Consider the following 27,496-nt stretch of genomic DNA (forward strand, 5'->3'; position numbering starts at 1 on the left):
ATCATGGCTGATCTGTTGTGGCTCAGTTCCACTTTCCCGCCCTCTCCCCATAACCCTTAATCCCCTCTCTTATCAAGAACCCATCAACCCGCTTCTTAAAAATATTTAGCGAGGCAGCCTCCACCACTTCAACGGGCAGAGAATTCCAGAGATTCACCACCCTTTGAGTGAAGAAGTTCCTCCTCAACTCCGTTCTAAACCGCCTCCCCTTTATCTTGAGGCTGTGCCCCCTAGTCCTACTGTCTTTTTTGAGCGGGAAGAGTCTCTCCACCTCTATCCTATCCATCCCATTCATCATCTTATACGTCTCAATGAGATCTCCCCTCATTCTTCTAAACTCTAACGAGTACAAGCCTAGTTTATTCAGCCTCTCCTCATAGCTCAACCCCCTCAACTCCGGTATCAGCCTAGTAAACCTCCTCTGCACTCCCTCCAGGGCCAAAATATCCTTGCGCAGGTGCGGCGCCCAAAACTGCACACAGTACTCCAGCTGCGGCCTCACCAATGCCCTATACAGCTGCAGCAAGACCTCCCTACTTTTATATTCAATCCCCCTCGCTATGAAGGCCAGCATCCCATTCGCCTTGCTGACCACCTGCTGCACCTGCAAGCTGGGTTTTTGCGACTCATGCACAAGGACCCCGAGGTCCCTCTGCACCGTCGCCTGCTGCAGTTTTTCGCCACGTAAGTAATAGTCCTTCCTACCATTCTTCCTACCAAAGTGGACCACCTCACACTTGCCAACATTAAATTCCATTTGCCATTTCCTGGCCCATTCGCCCAGCCTATCTAGATCCTTCTGCAGACTCTCCACACCCTCCGCACAATTTGCCTTTCCCCCAATCTTGGTGTCATCAGCAAATTTCGACACCCTGCACTCGGTTCCCTCCTCCAGATCATCTATATAAATGGTAAATAGCTGAGGCCCCAGCACCGACCCCTGGGGCACCCCACTAGTCACCAACCGCCAATCCGAATAGCACCCATTGACCCCCACTCTCTGCCTCCTATTTGACAACCAATCCTCTATCCACGCTAACACCCTACCCCCAACTCCATGTCCCCTGACCTTCTGCAATAACCTCTTGTGAGGTACCTTTCTACCTAACTTACTGAAAATGGTTTATTTTATGTCAAATGTCTGTACCTTTGACTATCATGGATACTTCTCACAAGCTTCCTATCCTTATTGTTAGGACTAGGTCCAGCATTGCCCTTTCTATTAATCAAAATATACTGATCTCGTAACTGATCCTGGACAGCCATTTCCCTTCTTTGCCATTTACATTATGATCCTAATTCATTATCAGAGCAATTAAAGTTATTCATTGTGACCCTGCATTTTCCTCTACATAGTCTGTATTTTCTTCAGTCACCTTTCAACTAACTGGTATCTCTCCACTTGTGCTCCCACCCTCATATTTGTGTCTGTAATCCACTAAACTAACTCACCATAAAACTTTGTGCATTAATACGCACGGAACTCAAACCTGTCTGTCGGTTTGACTATTTTTCACTGTCACCTCCTCCTCTTCATCATCCCTTCCTTACTATCTTGGACTTTGGGGTGACTACCCTCGGAAATGCTTTCCAGGAACCCTTCTCCATTGCACATGTAACTGAGCACAACTGTTGCTACTCCAGCTCAGAAAAGTTGAATTTAAACACCAGCCATTGAAAATATATCCTGCATGCATGGTCATCCAAGATATTCCACACTTGGTTAAACAAACGTACCCTTGTTTAACCAAAATAACGTTTCAATTCTACAAGCATAATTTTAAGCCAACTGTACCTCCAGGTTGCCCTCATCCAAATTTGAAACCAGCATTCTTTCAAGTACTGTTGTTTAAAACAAGTTAGTCATTCGTGATATTAAGATTAAGATCTTAATCAATGCTATAATCCAAGAACAAGAAAAAGTAGCCACAGAACAGTTAACCACAGCACTTGTTTAATCATAAGAACATAAGAAATAGGAGCAGGAGTAGGCTATCTAGCCCTTCGAGCCTGCCCCGCCATTCAATAAGATCATGGCTGAACTGTCGTGGCTCAGTTCCACATTCCCGCCCTCTCCCCATAACCCTTAATCCCCTCGCTTATCAAAAGCCCATCAACCCGCGTCTTAAAAATATTTAGCGAGGCAGCCTCCACCACCTCAACGGGCAGAGAATTCCAGAGATTCACCACCCTTTGAGTGAAGAAGTTCCTCCTCAACTCCGTTCTAAACCACCCCCCCTTTATCTTGAGGCTGTGCCCCCTAGTCCTACTGTCCTTTCTGAGCGGGAAGAGTCTCTCCACCTCTATCCTATCCATCCCATTCATCATCTTATATGTCTCAATGAAATCTCCCCTCATTCTTCTAAACTCTAACGAGTACAAGCCTAGTTTATTCAGCCTCTCCTCATAGCTCAACCCCCTCAACTCCGGTATCAGCCTAGTAAACCTCCTCTGCACTCCCTCCAAGGCCAAAATATCCTTGCGTAAGTGCGGCGACCAAAACCGCACACAGTACTCCAGCTGCGGCCTCACCAATGCCCTATACAGCTGCAGCAAGACCTCCCTACTTTTATATTCAATGCCACTCGCTATGAAGGCCAGCATCCCATTCGCCTTCCTGACCACCTGCTGCACCTGCAGGCTGGGTTTTTGCGACTCATGCACAAGGACCCCGAGGTCCCTCTGCACCGTCGCCTGCTGCAGTTTTTCGCCACGTAAGTAATAGTCCTTCCTACTATTATTCCTACCAAAGTGGACAACCTCACATTTGCCAACATTAAATTCCATTTGCCAGTTCCTGGCCCATTCGCCCAGCCTATCTAGATCCTTCTGCAGACTCTCCACACCCTCCGCGCAATTTGCCGTTCCCCAATCTCGGTGTCATCAGCAAATTTCGACACCATACACTCGGTTCCCTCCTCCAGATCATCTATATAAATGGTAAATAGCTGAGGCCCCAGCACCGACCCCTGGGGCACTCCACTAGTCACCAACCGCCAATCCGAATAGCACCCATTAACCCCCACTCTCTGCCTCCTATTTGACAACCAATCCTCTATCCACGCTAACACCCTACCCCCAACTCCATGCCCCCTTACCTTCTGCAATAACCTCTTGTGAGGTACCTTGTCAAACGCCTTCTGAAAATCAAGAAAGACCACATCCACCGGCTCTCCTCTATCCACCGCCCTAGACACATCCTCATGGAACTCCAATAAATTCGTCAGACACGACTTCCCCTTAACGAAACCGTGCTGCGTCTGCTCTATCAAGCAATTCCCCTCAAGATGCCTCGCTATTTCCTCCTTGATGACGGATTCTAACATTTTACCTACAACAGACATTAAACTAACCGGCCTATAATTCCCTGCCTTTTGCCTGCCACCCTTCTTAAACAACGGCGTAACATTAGCCATTTTCCAATCTTCCGGCACTTCCTCAGAATCCAGCGACGTTTGGAAAATAGCCACCAAGGCATCCACTATCACCTCCGCCATTTCTTTCAGAACCCTCGGACGCATTCCATCCGGTCCTGGGGACTTGTCCACAATCAGTACCTCCAGTCTGTCGAGCACCACCTCTCTAGTAACAATAATGTCATTGAGACCCTCCCGTCCTATCACCTTTCCATCGCTAACACCCGGCAAATTATTCACGTCCTCCTCTGCGAAGACCGAAACAAAAAAGTTATTCAAGACTTCAGCCATTTCCCCATCCCCTACCACTAAGTCCCCCCTTTCATCCTCTAAGGGTCCAACGTTCACCCTAGCCAGCCTCTTCCTTTTTATATATTTATAAAAACTCTTGCTTTTTTTTTATATTAAGCGCTAGCCCAGCTTCACAGTTTCTCCTACCCTTCTTTATCAACTTCTTTGTCAATCTTTGTTGACATTTAAACCTCTCCCAATCCTCTTCTCGCCCACTACTCTTAGCTACTCTAAATGCCTCCGCTTTTAAATTAACACTTTCCTTCACCTCCTTCGTTATCCACGGCTTATTACCTCTCCTCCTACAGTCCTTTTTAACCATCGGAATAAATTTCTGCTGAGCACCAAGAAAGATCTCCTTAAAGATCCTCCACTGCTCCTCGGCAGACCTACCTTCCAATGCGCTCCCCCAGTCAACATTCGCCAATTCTTCTCTCATCCTACCGTACTCCCCTCTGTTCAAACAAAGGACGCATGTCCGGGAACCCACTTTCTCCTCTTCCATCTGCACCAGAAACTCCACCATACAATGATCACTCTCCCCAAGATGATCAAGGTAAAGTCACCACAGTTCCAGATAACCATAAGCTGCTTTCCCCTTTGAGGGAGAGCGCTGACTGGTCACCTGAGGGTCACCACACCTCAGGCGATGGGCAAGGTTGAGAAGTCAGGGCCTTCATGAATAATCAATTAATTAGCCTATCACCATCTCAAACAATGCTTCAAATGCACATATTTAAACAGCTCCTATGTTAAATAGCTATGATTATAGGAAGACAACATGCAGTAAAATAAAGTGTTCACTGGCCCAGTCAGTCCCATTGAGGGTAAATTATGATCTTCTGCACCAGGAAAAATGAAAATGGTCCCTATTTTACTATTTTGATTCTAAGTGCTGGTGGACTTGAAACTGGGAGTGTTTCAGATCTGAATTTCAGACCTGTTCTCAGGCACTCCCATTCACATTCTGCCTGAAAATAGTATCAGCAATTCCAAATCATGCTGCAGAAGTCTATGGGCAGGGCTTAACACACCCAAAATCCAGCAGCTCCAATTGGTGCCTCCAACTGCGCATGCACAAAAAAAAGATAAATGCGGCTCCCCTGTCACATCACTCCCAGGCTGGGTAATGCCTCCTCACCCCCCAATATTACTGACTGTCTTATCCTCCACCCCCTCTGCCACACAGACCGATTGCAGGTCCCTCCCGCCACATTGATCTCAGCAGAGTGGCAGCAGACCTCTCCACCGATCTCAAGCAGAGAGCTGTCGCCCCTCACCCCCACCCCTTCTCTGATCTCAAGCAAAGAGCTGTTGGACGCTCGGCACTTACCTCCTCACTAACTGGAGCGCCCAAATCTAACTTGTGGAACGTGTCTGCTTCGTGCCAATTCTGGATGGGTGAATGAATGGTGAAGGGGGGAAGTTCGAGTCAGGTTGGGCATGTAGCCCATTAAGTCAATTTAAATGCATGAATGCATGATTGGGCACAGTCCCAATCACGGCCATTTTCAGACCTTGGTAAAGGGGGAAATCGGCACAGAGACGGGAGCGGATCGCGCTACTTACCTCACACCCAGCTTTACCAAGTTTTCGCACCCAAAAACGCACGCAACTTGATGGTAAAATCGGGCCCAATATTTTCATTGAGCTCCAAACTGACCATTTTCATGGTCTTATTAAAAACAAGAAAACTTGCAAATATACATCATCGTTCATGATCACAGGCCATGACAAAGCAGTTTGCAGTCAATGTAGTTTTGAAGTATAGTCAGTTATATTTTTTACAACTTTTACAGATGCACCATAGAAACCATTTTTTCTGGTTGTATCACAGCTTGGTATGGCTCCAGCTCTGCTGAAGACTGCAAGAAACGACAAAACGTTGTGAATGTAACCCAGTAAAAAGTCTGACAACACCAGGTTTAAGTCCAACCGATTTATTTGATAGTACACTCACTAGCTTTTGGGTTAGCCCCTTCGTCAGGTGAATGGAGAGTTCTGGCCTCAGACAGAGCATATAAAGCACAGACAGTTTACAAATTACTGATTAGAATGCGAAAGATGCGAAAAATAGTCAAACCGACAGACAAGTTTGAGTTCCGTGCGTATTAATGCACAAAGTTTTGTGGTGAGTTAGTTTAGTGGATTACAGACACAAATATGAGGGTGGGAGCACAAGTGGAGAGATACCAGTTAGTTGAAAGGTGACTGAAGAAAATACAGACTATGTAGAGGAAAATGCAGGGTCACAATGAGTAACTTTGATTGCTCTGATAATGAACTAGGATCATAATGTAAATGGCAAAGAAGGGAAATGGCTGTCCAGGATCAGTTACTAGATCGGTATATTTTGATTAATAGAAAGGGCAATGCTGGATCTAGTCCTAACAATAAGGATAGGAAGCTTGTGAGAAGCGTCCATGATAGTCAAAGGTACAAACATTTGACATAAAATGAACCATTTTCAGTAAGATAGGTAGAAAATATGACCAGGTAAATTGCAAAGAAAAATTGACAGATAAGACATTGCGCAACTAATGGAAAATGTTCAAACAGGAGATGGTGTACAAACCAGATAAATCACAAAAATAATAGATGATGCAGCTAACTGTGAAAATACTTGGATAAATAGAAAAATGAGTTGAAGTAAGATCTTGAAGTAAATGAATGATCTCGAGGTAATCTTAAAGATTCGGCTAACCCGAAAACTAGTGAGTGTACTATCAAATAAATCGGTTGGACTTAAACCTGGTGTTGTCAGACTTTTTACTGTGTTTACCCCAGTCCAACGCCGGCACATCCACATAATGTAATCCAATGCATCATGCAAACCAGTTTCCCATCCATTGACTCTATTTACTCTTCCCGCTGCCTCGACAAAGCAGCCAGCATAATTAAGGACCCCACGCACCCTGGATATTCTCTCTTCCATCTTCTTCCTTCAGGAAAAAAGATGCAAAAGTCTGAGGTCGCGTACCAACCGACACAACAGCTTCTTCCCTGCTGCTGTCAGACTTTTAAATAGACACACGCTGCATTAAGTTAATCTTTCTCTACACCCTAGCTATGACTGTAACACTATGTTCTGCACTCTCTCATTTCCTTCTCTATGAATGGTATGCTTTGTCTGTATCATGCTCAAGAAACAATACTTTTCACTGTATGGGAAAAATTAGTTTTGCATGATCGTACAGCAGCAATGTGAAAATAACCGGATGTGATGTTAATTGAGAGGTAAATGTCGGCTAGGACACTGGGGAGAGCACACCTGCCCTTCTGTGAAATAGTGCCACAGGGTCATTATGCCAACTTGAAGGGTAAATGGGACCTTGGTTTACCATATTATTTCAAAGATAGCACATCAAATAATGCAGAACTCCTTCAGTATTACACTACACTGTCAGACTAGATTTTGTGTGCTAGTCTCTGGAGTGGGACTTAAACCTACAACCTTTAGACTCAGGTACTGCATTACAGCTGATACTGATGGCAGCCAAAAGGGAAGGACACTGATTTTAATATCATCATTATTGCATGCATCTACTTCAAATTCAAGAACAAAATCCAGAAGAGAGCCCTAATGCTGAGAAATTTATTCAGAGACTAAAGCGGGATTATTGATGGATCCTAGTCTCCCACTTAAGTGTTTAATTGCTAATGCAAGGTTTGTTTAGCAGCAACCATATTTGTTTACAACACCATCCTTAAGATTAAGATTTAAAAAAATACCTGATTGGACGTTTTTGTAAACCAGACAGACTTTCCCATTCCCATTGCAACAGTCCAGCTCAAATATTCGACACTGTGAATTAAAATGGGGCTTCTCCGAAGATTCTTCTTTACCTTAAAAAAAGGCTAATAATTAAGATAATCAAATACCACGTTTCATCTTCTTGGTATTGTAGTTCACATAACCAATGAAATACAGTTTCATTAAAGTTTATTTTAGTCACAAGTAGGCTTACATTAACACTGCAATGAAGTTACTGTGTAAATCCCCTCTCGCCACAGTCTGGCACCTGTTCGGGTACACAGAGAGAATTTAGCATAGCCAAATCAGCTAACCAGCACATCTTTCAGACTGTGGGAGGAAACCGAAGCATCCAGAGGAAACCTACACAGAAATGGGCAGAAAGTGCAGACTCCACACCGACAATGCCCTGAGCCAGGAATTGAACCAGGGTCCCTGGTGCTGTGAGGCAGCAGCGCTCGCCACTATGTCATCCTTACAAAAGGAGCCAGAAAGAAAGCTCTGATCTAATTTCTCACAAAGTGACCTTGAACAACTTGTGAATCAGCCAATATCACCGCTTGGTCAAATAGTCTTCAAGTTTTTTTCCTCACTTCGGACCTATTCTTATAACTGGTCTCTACTGACTACTCTCATTCATATACCTCTTGTAGAATAGCCTGCAAGAAACTGAATTATAACAAAGCTAGTAAGATTTATCACAATGTATAAAATTACTGCTGGCAATATTAGAAAATAAAGACTAATATATTTTGCATAACATTCCACTGTCTACCAATTTAAATCAAGGCATTAGCCTATTTGAAATAAATTGGTTTATTCATTTTGATTGCTCAGAGATTCCCAGAGGGAAAGAAATCACATTCAAGAGTCACCTGCAAGAGAAATACTCCATTAATGGCACATTTGCCAGCTGTCGAGTTTGTAGCTTTAGTTTTAAATTTCTAAAACTGCTCAGGACAAGGAACTGACAATGATGGGACAAGGCCACACTATCCCATATTCCAAATCATTTGTTGACCACTATGAAAAAGACTGAACATTGATCTAATTAAACTGTTCCCCCTGGAAGATATAGAGTGGGATTTTCCACATTGCGCCTCGCAGCGGCGGAGCGACCTGCCAATGACTGGCAGTGGAATCTTCTGGTCCTGCTGCAGTCAAAGGGGTTTCCCATTTATTGATGCATCCCCCACCCCCTCCTGCTATTGGGAAACCCACAGCGGGTGCTCGCTGTTGGAGGGACTGGGAGATCCTGCCAGCATGAACAGTTGGAAAATTTTGGCCATGATTCTTGGTGTTTCCTCTTATTTATCACTTTCTTATATAATGGCATTACCAACAACTAGGGAGAGTGTGTATGGAGTTGCATTCTGTAACTGATAACGACTCTCAAACCTGCCATTGTTCATTCTTCTTCACTTTTCATTTTTATGTTAAATGTTATGTTAACAGCCGCTGGATTTATGTTTCTGACTATTTCTAAAGATGATACAAAAAGAAAACACTGGAAAATCTCAGCAGGTCTGGCAGCATCTGTAAGGAGAGAAAAGAGCTGACGTTTCGATTCCAGATGATCCTTTGTCAAAGCTAAAAGGCATAGAAAGTGGGAAATATTTATACTGCGGGGGGAGGGAATGAAAGATGAGTCATAGTCATAGAAACCAGGAGCAAAGACTGCTAACAGCTGTCCACAAAGAGAATAAAGGGTGTGAATGGCCAAACAGCAGAGAAGCTGTAACAGATAAAGATGTTTGGTGTGGGGAGGGGGGCAAAATGGTACAGAAGTAGAATGTAGAAAAGAGGAAGCGGTGGAGAAAAGGTAAGGGAAGGGGGATGAAGTAGGGGGAAGGAAAGGGGGGACAGAAGGGAGGGGAAAGAAAAATGAAGAAAGGCCATAAAGAAATAAAAAAGGTAGGGAACAGTAAAAAATTAAATGAAACAGAATGAAAACAAAAGGGGGCCGAGGTGGCGTACAGCAAATCATCTGAAGTTGTTGAATTCAATGTTGAGACCAGAAAGCTGTAAAATGTCTGGCCGGAATATGAGATGTTGTTCTTCCAGTTTGTGTTAATCAGGCCAAGAACAGAAATGTAGGCATGGGAGCAGGATTGTATGTTTATCGTTCTATTTTATTTACTTGTGACTTTAGACTGGCTTGGTAGCTGCTCTAGAGCCATGAGATCATGGGAAACATAGTACTGGCTCGTTATTTTTGGATCAAAATGGTTTCTAAACAGATTTTAGTGTTCTTTACTGCAGCTATTTAAATCTTGAGATTCAAATTTCAAACAAACGCCATTTGATTTATTGCACAACTACTTTTCAGAATTGTACCTTCATCATCTGTATCATTTTCTAGGTCATCCAGAGTTGGTGCATTAGGCAGGTTGTAAATGGAAGATGTGCCCAGTCGACAAAGTGTTGAAATGCTGTTGATTATCATTGTTCCCAACTGCAAGTTACTGCCTAAGAGAGAAACACTATTATACTGTCAGAAATAAAAAGTAATTCTGGTCATAAATTACATGGTGTAATATATCTTCGTATCCTATAACAGTGTAGGTATAGCGTCTCAAAATTGGCAACTTTGGGACTGAGGCTGTGCCAAACTTTGAGACAGACGGTTTGAACCATGGGTGGTTTGGGTCAAACTAGATTGGCTGGAGTCAAGGATTGCTCAGAGTATGGGAATAGAGTGACGTGCAAGCGGTAGAGGGGATAACTGTTCAGGTGCCATACATCACCAGTGCAGCACTTAGCCGAGTTATTCAGGCAAGTTAATTCTTCTATTTTACTCAATTAAAATTGATGCGTAGTGCATTCTGAAAATGACTGATTTTTGGACAACGGATTTCAAACACCGTACTGCACCAGCTTTATAATCTTATTACTTGCACTCCTCAGAGAGATGAGGCTATTGCATCCTTTCAGTAATTATTCTTTACAGACAAAATGTTAGAAAATTGTGATTCAATCTTTGGTTTTGCTGATACTCAAAGCCATTCAAACTTTATTTTAAATTATGGTGTTATCAGATTAACTAAGGCTGCTGTTTATTTCCTACATTGTGTCCTTCATCAAGCAAAATACTAACTGATGTTGTACAACAGCCATCTTTTTGGATTTACAAGTAAGATCGTGATATGCTAATAGATATGTAGAAGTCAGTTTAACCATTGTTCAGAAAGGATAATAAATTGCTCTTAAACAAAATTGCACAACTATGAGGTCTCGAAGAAAATCAAACATCAAGACCACAAATGGTATTTTTCTCCCTCTTACTTATATGAAAATCTGAACCATGCTTTGTGGTTAAAAAAAAGGTGGCATGGACATGTTGGGCCAAAGGACCTGTTTCCATGTTGTAAACCTCTATGACGCTATGCAGTGTCTGCAGTAAAATATAAGAACATAAGAAATAGGAGCAGGAGTAGGCCATCTAGCCCTTCAAGCCTGCCCCACCATTCAATAAGATCATGGCTGATCTGTCGTGGCTCAGTTCCACATTCCCGCCCTCTCCCCATAACCCTTAATCCCCTCTCTTATCAAAAACCCATCAACCCGCGTCTTAAAAATATTTCGCGAGGTAGCCTCCACCACTTCAACGGGCAGAGAATTCCAGAGATTCACCACCCTTTGAGTGAAGAAGTTCCTCCTCAACTCCGTTTTAAACCACCACCCCTTTATCTTGAGGCTGTGCCCCCTAGTCCTACTATCCTTTCTGAGCGGGAAGAGTCTCTCCACCTCTATCCTATCCATCCCATTCATCATCTTATATGTCTCAATGAGATCTCCCCTCATTCTTCTAAACTCTAACGAGTACAAGCCTAGTTTATTCAGCCTCTCCTCATAGCTCAACCCCCTCAACTCCGGTATCTACTGTTCGAACGCTTATTAGAGATTTATATGTAGCTTTTCACATCAGAACATCCCAAAGCATTTCACAGCCCATAAATTAACTTTAAAATTTAGTCATAGTGATTTTGTAAACACATTCAGTAGTCTGTTTTCCACCATTAAGAATTAACTAATAGCAATGACATGAATGGATCTGTTTTGATGATTTGATTTATTGTCACGTATTAGGATACAGTGAACATTTCTTGCACACTATACAGAAAGTATATCGCTCATAAAGTACATGGGGAGAAGGAAAGGAGAAGGTGCAGAATATAGTGTTACAATCATAGCTATAGAGAAAGATCAACTTAATTCAAGGTATGTCCATTCAAAAGTTTGGTGGCAGCAGGAAAAAAACTGTTTTTGAGTCAGTTGGTATGTGACCTAAGGCTTTTGTATCTTTTTCCCAACGGAAGAAGGTGGAAGAGAGAATGTCTAGGGTGCATGTGGTCCTTGATTATGTTGGCTGCTTTTCTGAGGCAACAGGAAGTATAGACAGAGTCTAGGATGGAAGGCTGGTTTGCGTGATGGACTGGGCTACATTCGCAACCCTTGTAGTTCCTTGCGGTCTTGGTCAGAGCAGGAACCATATCAAGCTGAGATACAACCGGAAAGGATGTTTTCTATGGTGCATCTGTAAAATTTAGAGAGAGTCACAGCGGACATGCCAAATTTCCTTAACCTCCTCAGGAATTGGAGCATTAATACTCTCGCATAAGCATGGAGGGACCAGGACAGGTTGTTGGTGATCTGGACACCTAGAAACTTGAAGCTCTCAACCATTTTCATTTCATTACCGTTGATATAGATAGGGGCATGTTCTCCTCTATGCTTCCTGGAGTCGATGATTATCTCCTTCATTTTATAGACATTGAGGGAGAGATTGTTGTCGTTGCATAATTTTACCAGATTCTCTATTTCTTTCCCGTACTCCACCTTGTCATTGTTTGAGTTTTGACCCACTACAGTGGTGTCATTAGCAAACTTGAAAATGGAGTTGGAACAGAATTTGGCCACACGGTCATAATTGTACCAGGAGTATAGTAAGCAGCTGAGGACTGAGACTTGTGGGTCAACAGTGTTGAGGATAATCGTGGAGACGGTGCTATTATCCATTCTTACCGATTGTGACCTGTGAGTTAGGAAGTCTAGGATCTATTCATAGAGGGAGGTGCTGAGACCTAGGCCATGGAGTTTGGAGATTTGCAGTCAATAAATAGGAATCTTTCACCAGTGATGATGGTGAAGAATGAATTCCAATCAGGTCACTGGGGAAAATAATTAGCCAAGAGCATTTAAAATCTATCTTGACAGGCTGATGAAACCTTAAAGCTCAGCTATAAAGAGAGAACTAATGCTTACAGAAACCCATGTACTGAAGTTTTTGCCTTGGTCAAGAACAAAGAAACCTGCAAAATCAAGACCAGAATCTTCTGACATTCAAATGATTTAACAACAGACAACAACATCGAGAGAAAAATGGAGATTGCAGAGTGTCATGGTACAGAGGGATCTGGGTGTCCTTGTGTATGAATGATAAACAGTTAGTATAAAGGTACAGCAAGCTGTTGGGATGACAAATGGATTGTTAGTCTTTAACACAAGGGAGATGGAGTATAAAAGTATGCAGGTTTTGCTATTACTGCACAGGGGATTTGTGAAATTGCACTTCTAAAAATTATTTCATGAGACATGGGCATTGTTTGAGAATGTGGCAGTGAGTTGCCTTTTTGAACTGCTGCAATCCACGTAGTGTAGGTACACCCACAGCGCTGTTAGGAAGGAAGTAAGGATGATATGTGGCTTGGAAGGGAACTTGCAAGTGATGGTGTTCCCAGACATCTGTTGCCTTTGACCTCTTAGTAGTAGAGGCCATGGGTTTGAGAGTAGGGGTTGAAAAAACCTTAGTGAGTAGCAGCAGTGCAGTTTATCAATTGTACGCACTGCTGCCATTGTCTGTTGGTGGTGGTGCGAGTAAATGTTGCAAGTTGTGGATAGGGTGCCAATCAAGTAGGCTGCATTGTCTTGGATGGTGTGAAGCTTCTTGGGTTTTGTCAAGCTAAACTCATCCAGGCAAGTTGGGAGTATTCCATCACACTCCTGATTATGCCTTGCAGATTGCGGGGGCGGGGGGGGGGGGGGGCGCGCAGGCAGGCAGGCTTTGGGAGTCAGGAAGAAAGCTATTCTCCACAATATTCCTTGCCTCTAACCTGCTCTTGTAGCCACAATACTTATATGGTTGTTAAGTTCAGTTTCTGGTCAATTATGAAGCGCCAGGATATTGATAGTGAAGGATTTAGCAATAATAATGCCACTGAACATCAATGGAAGATGGTAAGATTGTCTCTTGCTGAGGATGATCATTGCCTAGTACTTGTATAGCACAAGTGCTGCTTGCCACTTTGCACCTGAAGCCTGAATGTTGTCTAGGTTTTGCTGCATATGGATACAGATTGCATCAGTATCTGAGGAGTTGGTGCTGTAAGTTGTGCAATCAGCAAACATCCTCTCAATTCTGATGTTGTGTGGGAAGGTAGGTCATTGATGAAGCAGCTGCAGATGATTGGCACCATTCTGAGGGACTCCTGCTTAGGACTGAGGTGATTGGTCTTCAGCAATCACAACCATCTTCCTTTGTGCTAGGTATGACTCCAAACAATGGAAAGTTTTCACCCCATTGCCCACTGACTCCTGTTTTACTAGGACTCTTTTACGCCACACTCAGTCAAACGCTATCTTGATGTCAAGGACAGTTACTCTAATTTCACCCCCTCAGTTTAGCTCTTTTATCTGTGTTTAGATTAGATGCAAGAGGTGAGCAGCTGAGTGGCCCTGGTGAAACCCAAGCTCAGAGTGAGGGGCAGGTATTGCTAAGTATTGCTTAATAGCACTGTTGATTACTCCTTCCATCATTTTGCTGATGATCGAGAGGAGACTGATAAGGCAGTAATTGGCCTGGTTAGATTTGTTCTGCTTTTTGTAGACGTAGTAAATAGTCTCACAACACCAGGTTAAAATCCAGCAGGTTTATTTGGTAGCACGAGCTTCTGGAGTGCTACTTCTTTATCATCACCTATTGAAGGGGCAGCGCTCCGAAAGCTTGTGCTACCAAATAAACCTGTTGGATTTTAATCTGGTGTTGTGAGACTACTTACTGTGCCTATCCCAGTCCAATGGCGGCAACTCCACATTTTGTGGACTTGACAAACATACTTGGACAGTTTTCCACATGGCCAAGTGGATGCCAGTGTTGTATTTGTACTGGAAAAATTTGTCTTGGGGCACCGCTAGTTCCACAGCACAAATGTTCAGTACTATTACCAAGGTCTTTAAGGGCCCAGAGTATCCAACTCGTTCAGCCATTTCTTGATATCACATGGATTGTAGGTGCACTGTCAGCATTCTCCTGGCCCAGTGTCTTCCCCTAGAGAGAGTAAATTTATCAACAGCATAGCAACAATGACTCTGGTGAATATTACAGGGTGCCCCTAGAACAGTTCAGGCATTGGACCCTCATCTGCAGCAGGCCTATTGTCCTCTTCACCACCACACTTGTGGATACATTGCAGCAATCATATCTTTCCTCTGCCTGTCCACAGGTTCCTGACAGGCATCAGCAGCTGCCTTTTCAAAGGATGCCTCTTGTCACCAATCAACCATCCGTCAATGCATGCTGGAATTACAAACGGTTTCTGCACTAGTGAATGATACAGTATGTGGGAACGCCAGGGTACCTTGCAAAGACCTACAGGATCCACGTCCTTGGTCACAAACTATCTGAACATTCATGGTGTGAGATCCCTTCCTCTTGACAATGGTTCCTGGCTGGCTGACTGATAGCTTGATGGCAACACAGTTGCAATTAGTGGCACCCTGGATGCAGGGGATCCTATGATTGCTGCAAAGCCTCTGGCTTGTTCATCCTGGCTGACTTGAGCCATCCTGAAATGTACGAATGGTCTCACCCGCCTAGTCAAGTCACCAGCTTTGTGTAGCTCACTGGAAAACTTCATAAAAGATCATCCATAGAGCCGTGGAAAGATCCAGAGGCATAAAGGTTAAGTGTGATGACGATCTTGAGAACCATGGCATTCAGTGTCCACCCACAGAAAGGTGTCTATCTTCTGCCCTTTCATCTGCTGAACAGTTGTGATGGATTCCCTTGAAAACCAGAGCTCGGTCATGTCACGTCACAATAGATGGATCGCTACCTGAACACCTGCCAGCTGGGTATATGGATCTTCTATGGGGTGTCCTCATCCATCTCCCTGTTGGTCCTGAAATTCCTGTTGCTGCACCTAGCTCTAAGATTTTGCCTGCAGCCACTTGACCTCCTTTCTATGTTCCCTGCCCTTCTCCTCAGAGGAGGCGTTCTCTGCTGAGTAGACTATAGTCTTCTGCACAGATGTAAATGACCTGCGCTCGAAAGGTGCTTGAGGGACACAAATCTCAAATGTCAAGAGATTTCAATGCCCTGTAGGCTCTAGACTAGATGCTAAAATCTCAAATGAATGCAGTGAAAATGCTCACAATGTTCAAAATCATTACCAAGCTCCCAAAAACTCCGAATAACTCAGCCTGCCTTTGCTCCAGCCATCTCTTATCCAATCCTTGGATGAGACAAGTTCAGAAGTGAATTGCCTGTGTGCCAACCTAAAATTTTCATGGGCAATGTAACATTCTAGAGAATTGGAGATTTAATGCTCTCAAGTCAGCAGACACGGGACTGATCCAAGTTTGCGCTTGCCGACCAAAATATTGCACAATGACATTGGGATCCGCACCACCTGATTTCATGAACTTCCTGGTCAGGCAATGTGCCTGTCCATGCAGTGTAAAATTCTGCCCCATGGGCAAATTGTATTCATTAGTTTCTTTAAGAGCCTATAAATTTGTTTTCAAGAGCCTACAGAATACAGCATATGCACATCTTCAGATCTCTATCTATATTTAAACATACAGCTACAATGCTGTCAATCTCTTCCATTATAAACTCCCACACTCTGATTTATATTAGAAACTGTCTTTATAAACTTGTTATATTATGTTTACAATCTTCTGCTAACGGAAATACTGTAATGTTACCACAGGTAAAAGAATGTAATTACAATATGACAAGTTTACATGTGCAATTTCCATTGTAAATGTGGCCATAAGAATCAATAGATATATAACAATAAGGATAGTAACATGACATTAAAAAGAGAATGTAATTATTTCTGTGTGCCCAGGTACAATAATTCCATCTTCTAACTCTGCTTTTTCTGAATAATTCACATTACAGTGCAACACATGCAATGTCACGGGAAACTGACTCATACAAACGGAAAATAATTTGACTTTATAGATACACAACAGAGGCTCAACTGTCTTACCATCAAACTTTATACTCCAGGTCATCAAAAAGCCATCAGTCATTTGGTAAAAACTCCTCAGATCCTCTGGAAGCAGGCAGCAATTCTTCTGCAAGCAAAACAGCTGAATATTTCAGGTCTAAATAAATGACAGGTCTAAACCAAGCTTTTCATCTGAAGTACTTATAAACTATACTGGACCTCTAGTAGAGATAGACAAAATACCATTTATCATGGGCAGCAATAAAATGCTTTATAAGTTGGAGGGATGCAGGGCACAAATTTGGTTCACATAACATCAGAACTATTGAACCATGGAACCACTGTATCAATTACTGTGTGTGAAGGTGCAGCCAGCTGCTTCCTGTATCACCTAAAGGCAGAAGAAGGGCACGTGCAGGTGCATCCCCTATGTACACTACAATAGATGAATCAGTGCTATCCTGACATCATACAGCTCAAAGTAATTGATGCAATGCCAGGATTGAAAATTCTATTGATTAAAGTCCAACCCACTAACCTGTACATCATTCTCCAAAGATCAGGTGTAGGGCTTTTTTTTATTCATTTGTGGGATATGGGCGTCGCTGGCTGGCCAGCATTTATTGCCCATCCTAGTTGCCTGAGGGCAATTGAGAGTCAACCATATTGCTGTGGCTCTGGAGTCACATGTAGGCCAGACCACTAAAGGACATTAGTGAACCAAATGGGTTTTTGCGACAATCAACAATAGTTTCATGGCCATCAGTAAATTCTTAATTACAGATATTTTTTATTGAATTCAAGTTCCTCCATGGCGGGATTTCAACCTGGGTCCCCAGAACGTTAGCTGAGTTTCTAGATTAATCATCTAGTGATTATACACGAGGCCATCACCTCCCCCGAGGTATGGAGCTGCAAGATGGGATCTGAATCTGTGCTAATTAAAATGTGCCTTCACAAATTGAAGATTAGGTGCTTTTCAGTTATTTCTCCTGAGAGACAGTAGGTGGGAGCTCTGTGCTGGGTTCCTGAAAAAGTGTTTTTTGTTCATTTCTTAGGAACATCAGAATACGAGTAGGCCATTCAGCCTATTGAGCCTATTCCACCATTTCAGTGAGACCTTGGCAGATCAACAATCAAAAACGATGACTAGATGACCCATGTATGGGGACAGTTCTTTCATTGCCTTATGATCTGCAGCATGATCAGGAAAAGGAATGGAGAAAGAAGCATTCTGGACATTATATAACTAGACAGAATAGCGAATAAAGATTGGGGGGATCCACTGCCATGTCCCCAGTCTGGGCTTTGATCCACTTCTCACTCACCATCCCAACAGCTACTTTCTCAACATTCAGCGATGTAGGTCACTAACAAGAACTTTCACAAAATATCTTTATGCAACAACACATCCAAATCTACAAACTACAATAGTTTTATTAGTCTTGTGGAATCCTGTAGTGATGTTTTTTGGATGCCTGTTATGCGGGGGGAGGTTAGTGTAGCTCAGTTGGCCGGTCGGCTAGTTTATGACACAGAGCGACACCAACAGTACTGGTTCAATTCCTGTACTGGCTGAGGTTATTCATTAACACTCACATTCTCAACCTTGCCAGATGTGATGATCTTCAGGTTAAATCACCAGAGGCAGCTCTTTCCCCCTCAAAGGGGACAGCAGCCTATGGTGACTTTACCTATGTAGTGCTATTCCAGTGGTTACGGGACTACCAGCTAAGTCTGTTTTATTGAATTATATTCTATAATCGCTATGCAGAATCATGTTTTACGATACCTTCCATTTTCTTGAAAACTATAAACCAATTGGCCGGGTAGCATTAGATAAATAAGTTGGCTGGATAAAATGTGTTCTCCTACTCTTGATTTGACTAAGAATAGGCTGATCATGAATTTTATTACATAAGAGGACAAAAAGAATTGGACTTTTTTTCCTTTTTTAAGGTACTATTACTTCATAGAATGACCAAACAGACAAAAATCCTGCTTCACTGCTTTTGCAAGTCAATGTTCTTTTAAAAATCTTTTATTTATTTTAAACTGAGGAGAAATATAGCATGATGCAGTATGGTGGAATGATAGTATGCTTGACAGAGTTTGGTAACACAGGGAACAAAGAAGAAAGAACAAAGAACAATATAGCACAGGAACAAGCCCTTTGGCCCTCCAAGCCTGCACAGACCATGTGTTCCTAACTAGACCATCCATTTGTATCCCTCTATTCCCAGTCTGTTCATGTGGCTATCTAGGTAAGTCTTAAATGATCTAGCATGTCTGCCTCAACAACCTTGCTTGGTAGTGCATTCCAAGCCCCCACCACCGTCTGTGTAAAATATGTCCTCACATATCTGTATTGAACCTTGCCCCCCTTACCTTGAACTTGTAACCCCTTACGTTTGTCATTTCTGACCTGGGAGAAAGCTTCCAAATGTTCATCCTATCTATGCCCTTCATAATTTTATAAACTTCTATTAGGTTGCCCCTCAATCTTCATCTTTCCAGAAAGAACAACCCTAGTTTACTTAATCTCACCTCATAGCTAAGACCCTCCATACCAAGCAACATCCTGATAAACCTTTTCTGCACTTTCTCCAAAGTCTCCATGTCCTTCTGGTAGTGTAGCGACCAGAACTGGACGCAGTATTCCAAATGTGGCCAACTTTTATATTCTATGCCCCGTCCAATAAAGGCAAGCATGCCATATGCCTTCTTCACCACCTTTTCCACCTGTGTTGCCATCTTTAAGGATCTGTGGACTTGCACACCCAGATCCCTCTGTGTATCTATACTCCTGATGGTTCTGCCATTTATTGTACAGCTCCCCCCTACATTAGATCTACCAAAATGCATCATTTCGCATTTATCTGGATTCAATTCCATGTGCTATTTCTCTGCCCAATTTTCCAGCCTATCTATATCCTGCTGTATTCTCCGACAATGTTCATCACAATCCGCAACTCCAGCAATGTTTGTGTCACCTGCAAACTTACTAATCAGACCAGCTACATCTTCTTCCAAATCATTTATATATATCACAAACAGCAGAGGTCCCAGTACAGGGCCTGCGGAACACCACTGGTCACAGACCTCTAATCAGAAAAAGACCCTTCCACTGCTACTATCTGTCTTCTACGGCCAAGCCAGTTCTGAATCCATCTAGTTCACCCTTGATCCCGTGTGATTTAACCTTTTGCACCAGCCTGCCATGAAGGACCTTATCAAATGCTTTACCAATTCCATGTAGACAACATCCACGGCCCTTCCCTCGACAATCATTTTTGTCACTTCCTCAAAAAACTCAACCAAATTTGTGAGACATGACCTCCCTCATATAAAACCACGCTGTCTATCGCTAATGAGACTATTCTGTTCTAAATGTGTATAGATCCTATCTCTAAGAATCTTCTCCAACAGTTTCCCTACCACGGACATCAAGCTCACTGGCCCATAATTACCCGGGTTATCCTTGCTACTCTTCTTAAATAACAGGATCACATTTGCTATCCTCCAATCCTCTGGGACCTCACCTGTGCCCAATAAAGAAACAAAGATTTCTGTTAGAGGCCAGCAATTTAATCTCGTCTCCCTCAGTAATCTTGGGCAGATGCCATCTGGCCCTGGAGATCTGTCTAGCTTAATCTTCCTAAAACACCTAACACTTCCTCCCTTGTAATTGTGATTTGTTCTAACAGGTCTACACATCCCTTTGAGACACTACCAATCAACATGTCTCTCTCCTTTATACCATCCGACAATCACTTTTAGTAAATTATCCATCTCAATCTGTCTGCTGCCTTTAACACAATCCCACACACTTACATCCTTGGGTGGGGAAGGTTACCATTGACCAGAAACTTGACTAGTCCAGTCATACAAATACCTTGGTTGTGACAGGAGATCAGAGGCTGGGAATTCTGCAGCGAAAAGCTCACTTCCTGACTCCCCAAAGCCTGGTCATCACCTATAAAACACAAGTCAGGAGTGTGATGGAATACTCTCCACTCGCTTGGATGAATGGAGCTCTAACAACATTCAAGAAACTTGATGCTATCCAGGACAAAGCAACCCATGAACCAAGTTAAACATTCACTTCTTCAGTAACCATTCCATGATTTTATGACCACCAGTGCACAGTGGCTTGAGTGTGCACCATCTATAAAATGCACAGCAGCAACTCGCCGAGCCACTTTCCACAGCATCTTCAAACCCATAGCATCTATGTCAGAAGTCAAAGGCAGCAGATGCATGGAATACTAAGACCTTAGTTTCCCTCCAAGCCGCAAACCACTCTGGTTTGGAACTCAAATGGCCATTTGTTCACTGTTCGTGGGTCAAAAACTTCCAAACAATATCCTGGGTGTACACACACCACAAGGACTGCCACAATTCAAGAAAATGACTCAACATCATCTCTCAAAGTGCTGATCTTGCCAGTAACGTTCACATCCACACATGATTTTTTAAAAAAACGTTGACCGCACCACCTTCCTACAATTCTTCTCCTCTGTTATCTTACTGGATGGGATTGATGTTGCCAATTCCATCCTTATCTGTCCAACTGTAACCAGAAAACAACTGCAATGGCTTCCCTTACTATTCCTCACATCATTATCTCTGGGGCCCTCTAAAGATTTATCCTTGGCTTTTTACCCTCTGGTGACATCACTGGAACAAAGAACAGTGCAGCACAGGAATAGGCTCTTCAGCCATCCAAGCCTGTGCCAATCATGATGCCCGCCTAAACTAAAAACCGTACGCACTTACAGAGTCTGTATTATTCCATTCCCATCCTAATCATGTATTTATCTAGTTGCTTCTTAAATGCCCCTATCATACCTGCTCCACCACCTTCCTGGCAGCATATTCCAGACATTCACCACTGTGTAAAAAAACTTGCCTCGCCCATCTTCTCTAAACCTTTTCCCACCCACCTTTAACCTATGTTCCCTAGTACTTGACTTTTCCACCCTAGGAAAGAGCATCATACTGTCCAAGCCACTCAATCTTGTCAGGTCATCCTCTCAACTTCCAACATTGCAGTGAGAACAAACCGAGTTTATCCAACTCTTCCTCATAGTTAATACCTTCCAAACCAGGCAACATCCTGGTAATTCTCTTCTGTGCCATCTCCAAAGCATCCACATTTTCCTGGTAGTGTAGCAACCAGAATTGTACACAATATTCCAAATGAGGCCGAACTAAGGTTCTGTACAGTTGACAATTTTTATACTCATTGCCCTGATTGATGAAGACAAGCATGGAGCATGCCTTCTTGACTACCTTATCCAACTGCTTTGCTACTTTCATTGATCAGTGGACATGTACGCTCAGTTCTTTCTGCCTGTCAAAACTCCTAAGCGTTCTACCATTTACAGTATAATTCCTATACACATTGGACCTTCCAAAGTGCATTACCTCACATTTGTCCAGATTAAACTCCATCTGCCATTTCTCCGCCCAAGTCTCCAACCAGTCTATACCTTGCTGCATTCTAATACAATCCTCTTCACTATCTGCAACTTCATCAATGTTTGTGTCATCTGCAAACTTACTATTAAGTCCAGCTACATTTTCCTCCAAATCATTTATATATATTGTGAACAAAGGTCCCAGAATTGATCCCTGTGGAAGACTGCTAGTCACAGCCTTCCATTCAGAAAAGCACCCCTCTACGTCTACCCTCCTGTTTTCTATGCTCAAGCCAGTTCTGTACCCATCTTGCCAGCTCTCCTCTGGTCCTGTGTGACTTCACCTTTCATACCAGTTTACCTTGTCAAAGGCTTTACTGAAGTCCATGTATGCAGCCAGGTCTAAGGCCCCTTCCTGAGTTGGGTTATTTATATACTGTTTCAAGAAACCCTTCTGGACACTCCTTACAAATTCTGCCCCATCAAAGCCCCTAGCAGTGAGTGAGTCCCGGTCAGTGTAAGAAAAGTTAAAAATCACCCATCACAACAACCTGGTTGTTTTGGCATTTTTTCCCAAACTCTGTCGGCAAATCTGCTCTCCTATCTCCCACTGCTGTTGGGAGGCCTGTAATAAACCCCCAACCTTATGACTGCACCCTTCCTACTCCTGAGCTCTACCCATACTGCCTCACTGCCTGAACCCTCATGGTGTCGTCCCTCTTTATAGCTGTGATATTCTCCTTAACCAATAATGCAACTTCCTCACCCCTTTTAGATCCTCCTCCAACCTACCTGAAGCATCTAAATACTGGAATGTCTAGCTGCCAATCCTGTCCCTCTTTCAATCAAGTGTCTGTGATAGCACCAACCTTCTCCAGATATCTGAGATATCTCTGTTTGACCAATTCTGGTTTTTTGCATGGCCCTGATTTTGATCAGGTTAGCATGGATGGCCTTGCCTTCTGCAGCTCAGGCTCCAAGATCATGAAAAGGCTTTCTAACTCACTTTGCCTCTTCAGCTCTCTGTGCTTTGTTAAGACTGTCCTTAAGACATACCTCTGAGAAAATGCTTAGTCACTTGGCCTAATATTTCCCTATGTGGCTTGCTGCCAAATTCTATTTTTGCCTTAAAGATTTCTTTATAACATATTTAAATGGCAATGGCTTTATACAAAATAACAATGACTACACTTCATTGGCTGTAAACCGCTTTGAGATGCCTGATGGTCATGAAAAGTGCTTTATAAATGAGAACATTTTTTCTCTATTTTTGGTTTATGTTGTTCCCAGATGGAAGAGAGGAAAGGGAGAGATTTATATTTCTTGTGAAGATAATCTGTGAAGAATTATCTAAAGACAAAGAAATGTATTCTGACTAGAACTTGGAAAATAATTTATTTTCCCTTACCAACAGCAATTATTTAACTCTATTTTCATTTGCCATGAACATAATCACAAATTAAAACAGAAATTGTATGAAATTCCTAGAAGGATATGGAGAAATTTGCTCACTCAAAGGACTGTGAATCTTTGGAATTCTATACCCCAGAAAGTTTTAGATGAATATATTTAAAGCTGAACTGGATAGATTTTTGATCTCAGGGAATCAAGGGATATGGGGACAGCAGGAAAGTTGTGTTAATGATCAACAATGACCATATTCAACAGCAGAGCAGGTTCGACATGCCATGTGTTCTATTCTTGCTCCTATTTCTTATGATTTTAAATAGATGACCATACTTCTATAACAAAGACTTTGATAATAATTGGATATCCTATGACAGACTTCCTCACAGGCAGGCCCTTTTGAGAAACCACAACTAAAAATATCCAAGCACAGTGGCCATTAGTAAAGAACAGCAATAATATGATGTTGCACAATATAAATCTACATTGTAGAGAATACTGCTATATATACACGCAATGCAAAATACTGTCTTGATGACAGTTACAATAGTTTGTCAAAAGTGAAAAAGAAAAAGCCACAGGTTATTAATTGACAATGTCATATGCTATGCTATGACTTTTTTTATTTAGTATGATACTTTATCTGAGATTTAGTGTTTTGTTAAATGACAATCAATGATCAATTTTATTATTTGGTTAGAGGTGTTGTTAGCAAATGTAAATCATTGATTGATAACATCAAAACAATGGTTCGATTAACAGGAACAATGCATTGGAGACCCAAAATATTATCATCTGAAATAATTCCATCTGAGAAGCAAATCAAAATTTATACAATTCAAATGCAAAGCAAAAAGATCAGATTGCTCACCTGCTCCCATGAGATAATCATATGACGCTCTGCTGGTTCCTTTTCCACATATCGAACTTCTGTCACACCAGGTCGACTTTCTAAAACATGAGAACTCTTGGTAAATGGAGTCTGAAGATAACTTTATTACCATACTTTAATCGATGTTAATTGCAGCTGTTATCACTTAAATTGATTTATTTACCTCGAGTTTTTCACCAATTTGTCACATTATAATTCAAAATTAAGGACATTTTGATGTTTTAAAATAAAAACAGAAAAGACTGCAAATACACAAGAATATCAGCTCAGCAGGTCTGGCAAAATCTGTGGAGAGAGAAACCTTTCTTCGGAGAGTCTGATGGTAGATTGTAGTGCAAATGACCTGATACTGCTGCCATCAGAAACAGCAAAACACTCCTGGAATAGGCACTTCAGTGGTGCTTCTGTTCAAAATTAGTGCTGGTGGGACAATATAAATATTTTGTGCTGAGATATCTTTACTCATCTAATTGAGGACTCTTCAGCAGTCCCACTTTTAATCCCTCCACCCTGCTTTACATTCTGGAATCCCCTCTCCAACCCTTCTTCCTCTTTTAAGGAATTCCTTAAAAATAATCTCTCTTTGACAAAGCTTATGGTCATCTGATCTAACATCTCTTAATGTAGCTCAGTGTCATATTTTGTGGTGTAATACACCTGCAAAGCACCATGGGACATTTAATGTATTTTTATGCATCTTCATACCCACACTGTTTTTGTCTTTGGGGAATGATGGGGTGGTGGTGGAAGGATTCCCAAACTGATTACCAGCCCACTGAACCATGTTATGAATGTTCCTTCTGTGGTCAGGCTCCAAAGGAGGGGCACTACCACCATGCCACAAAACCTCATTTTATTATATAGAGTTGTTGCATAACTATGAGAAATGCAAGGTGCTGCTATTGGTGACATTTGAGGTTTGTACTCTATTTGCATTTTCCTATTGGTTGGTTAATTGTTGATCAAAGCTGCAGAGGCCAGCTTTAAATATTTCTATGCAGTACATCAAGACCAAAATTGACTGCGTTTGTAACCAACAGCACCAAGTGTTTATACCCCAATGTGCTTCCTTTGCTAACTCATTTTTACCCCAGTATAATTAAGTACTGGAACAATTTCCACACATTTTAATCTCCATGCCCTTTAAGGATTAATTGAAGGAAAATCTGCTGACTTTTTTCAAATTAATGCAACCACCGCTTTTACTATGTGCATTTTCTATCATAATCTCCTGGTGAAAGAAAATGGAAAGGGACTTCAAGTACCCTGTCAGCTTGTATGGAACTTCTAATGTCATTAGGTAATGAATGCTTGTGAACAGGTTTCTAATTGTATATGCTAAGAAACCTGATTTAGTGGGAGAAAGGTTAATGCATTGGAGCATTTTACAATGATAAAGGTCTCATATAATTGCAAGTTGTTGACAGTAATACAATAGTAGCTTTGCCCAGCCATTCACAGCAAGGACACAGCGAAGAAAATTTAACTGCAAAGAAAATTTCTCTGTTAAAGGAGTGCTTAATAGTCTGCTGTGCAACATTCGTTTCTCTGGATTAATTTATATATGGCTCAATTCAGCAAACACAGACAAAGGTCCGTTAGAGATTGTTTACTTTCTATTACAAGAGAATTTGAACACATGTCCATCAAATGCCCGTAGAAGAGCAAGCAAACGAATTACAGGTTTAATGTTCATGTTTCCAAATGTTTTTAGCAACATCAAGTTATACATCGGAATGACCAGATTAAATCTGACTAACATTCACATGAGTCTACAAGCGATCACCAGGAATGTCAATGTCTCTCCTGGTTGAATACCACCACAATTTTCCTCAGTACTATTTCTGATCATGTCAACTAAGCGCCTTCCCGCCTCACGCACAGGTAAAGCCCGGCTTCACCTGCTAATTTCCATGGTAACTAACTGCCTGCCTGCACTCACCTAGTATCCTGGTTACACCTAAAGTCAACCGATCTACCAAGTCCTTCATATTCTCCGGTTTACCGTCTTCCATCCTGACCCACGCCCCTTTCCGGCAATCTAAACAAAACTAGTTCAGGGTACGTACACATAAACGTTTGGAATATATAAATGTGTGTATTAATCGCCACATAAAGAGCAACCTTCCCCGTCTCCTTATCGCCCACTCGCCCTCGACGCAGTGAATGCGTCAAACGCAAAGCCCTCTGGGTATTGTAGTTCGCCGCTCCCTCCGAACGGGGGGCGGTGCGAAGCGAATGCGGCTGAAGGACCGCAAGCGCCTCAGCGAACGAGGCGGAGCATCCGAGGGTGACGTAATGAGGGGGTGGGAACAGGGGGCGGGGCGCAGCGGCAGAGTCTGGGAAGACAGCAAGATTGTCGGAAATAGAGGCGGAGCATCTAGTGGTGACGACGGGGAGGCGGCGCAAAGCGAATGCGGCTGGAGGACAGCAAGCGCCTCGGCGAGCATCTGCGGATGACGTAATGAGAGGAGGGCAGAAGGGGAAAGGGCGGGGGCGGCAGCGGCAGACATGGGGAGGCAGCAAGTTCCTCGGAAAAAGAGGCGGATCATCTAGTGGGCGGGGGAGGCGGGGCGGGTAGGGGGCTCGGGGCGGGTCTAATACGGCCGGGGCTCGGGCTGCGAGAACCTCGGAGAAGGGGACGGGGCACGATGGAGAGCGAGGGGGGCGGGGAAAGCACATTAGGCGGGTCTGATACGTGACGTAACGGGGAGTACCGGGCGGGCAGGGTGCACGATGGGAGTGGCGGTTGTTTAAGATGGCGAAGGCTGGCAATTTGGTGAGTGAAGTTTTCTGGAGCAAAGATCGTATCCTTTAGTGTGTAATTTTAAATATCAAGGTGTATTTTAAGGGCGGCTATTCATCAATACGTGGAAGGCAGAATTATCAATATTATACCGGCTTTTGAAATTCAGTGTTTGTGGATAACACCTGAAAATATTATAAATCCGATCAGTTAGTGCTTTTGATTAAAAAGTAATGGCAACTTTCAACAACCCACCTCAATTATTTTTGCATCAGTGATGAATTTGTTTCAAACTCACTGAATAAAATTGTTGTCGATAAATAAGATT

At 42.6% G+C, this 27,496-nt stretch overlaps 2 protein-coding genes across 4 annotated transcripts in view; one reads left to right on the forward strand and one right to left on the reverse strand.

Moving 5' to 3' along the window:
* tpgs2 (tubulin polyglutamylase complex subunit 2) overlaps window positions 1-26,563 on the reverse strand; it is a 39,901-nt gene extending 13,338 nt beyond the window's left edge. The window contains exons 1-5 of the mRNA XM_080214490.1: window positions 26,365-26,563; window positions 24,402-24,481; window positions 16,740-16,827; window positions 9,799-9,930; window positions 7,440-7,553 (exon numbers count right to left, since the gene is read on the reverse strand). Of these exons, the coding sequence (XP_080070616.1) occupies window positions 7,440-7,553; window positions 9,799-9,930; window positions 16,740-16,827; window positions 24,402-24,481; window positions 26,365-26,437 (487 nt within the window). The 5' untranslated portion in view covers window positions 26,438-26,563. The remainder of the gene's footprint in view (window positions 1-7,439; window positions 7,554-9,798; window positions 9,931-16,739; window positions 16,828-24,401; window positions 24,482-26,364) is intronic.
* Window positions 26,564-27,157: 594 nt separating this feature from the next.
* kiaa1328 (KIAA1328 ortholog) overlaps window positions 27,158-27,496 on the forward strand; it is a 192,778-nt gene continuing 192,439 nt past the window's right edge. For 2 of the 3 annotated variants that reach the window (XM_080214587.1, XM_080214671.1), the window contains exon 1: window positions 27,158-27,229. In XM_080214587.1, coding sequence (XP_080070713.1) covers window positions 27,181-27,229 — 49 coding nt within the window. In that variant the 5' untranslated portion in view covers window positions 27,158-27,180. The remainder of the gene's footprint in view (window positions 27,230-27,496) is intronic. The other variant, XM_080214751.1, reaches the window with a different exon arrangement.

This window comes from Carcharhinus amblyrhynchos, chromosome 1, assembly GCF_965287045.1.
Source record: "Carcharhinus amblyrhynchos chromosome 1, sCarAmb.v2.hapA, whole genome shotgun sequence".
In the NCBI taxonomy this organism is placed as follows: Eukaryota; Metazoa; Chordata; class Chondrichthyes; order Carcharhiniformes; family Carcharhinidae; genus Carcharhinus; species Carcharhinus amblyrhynchos.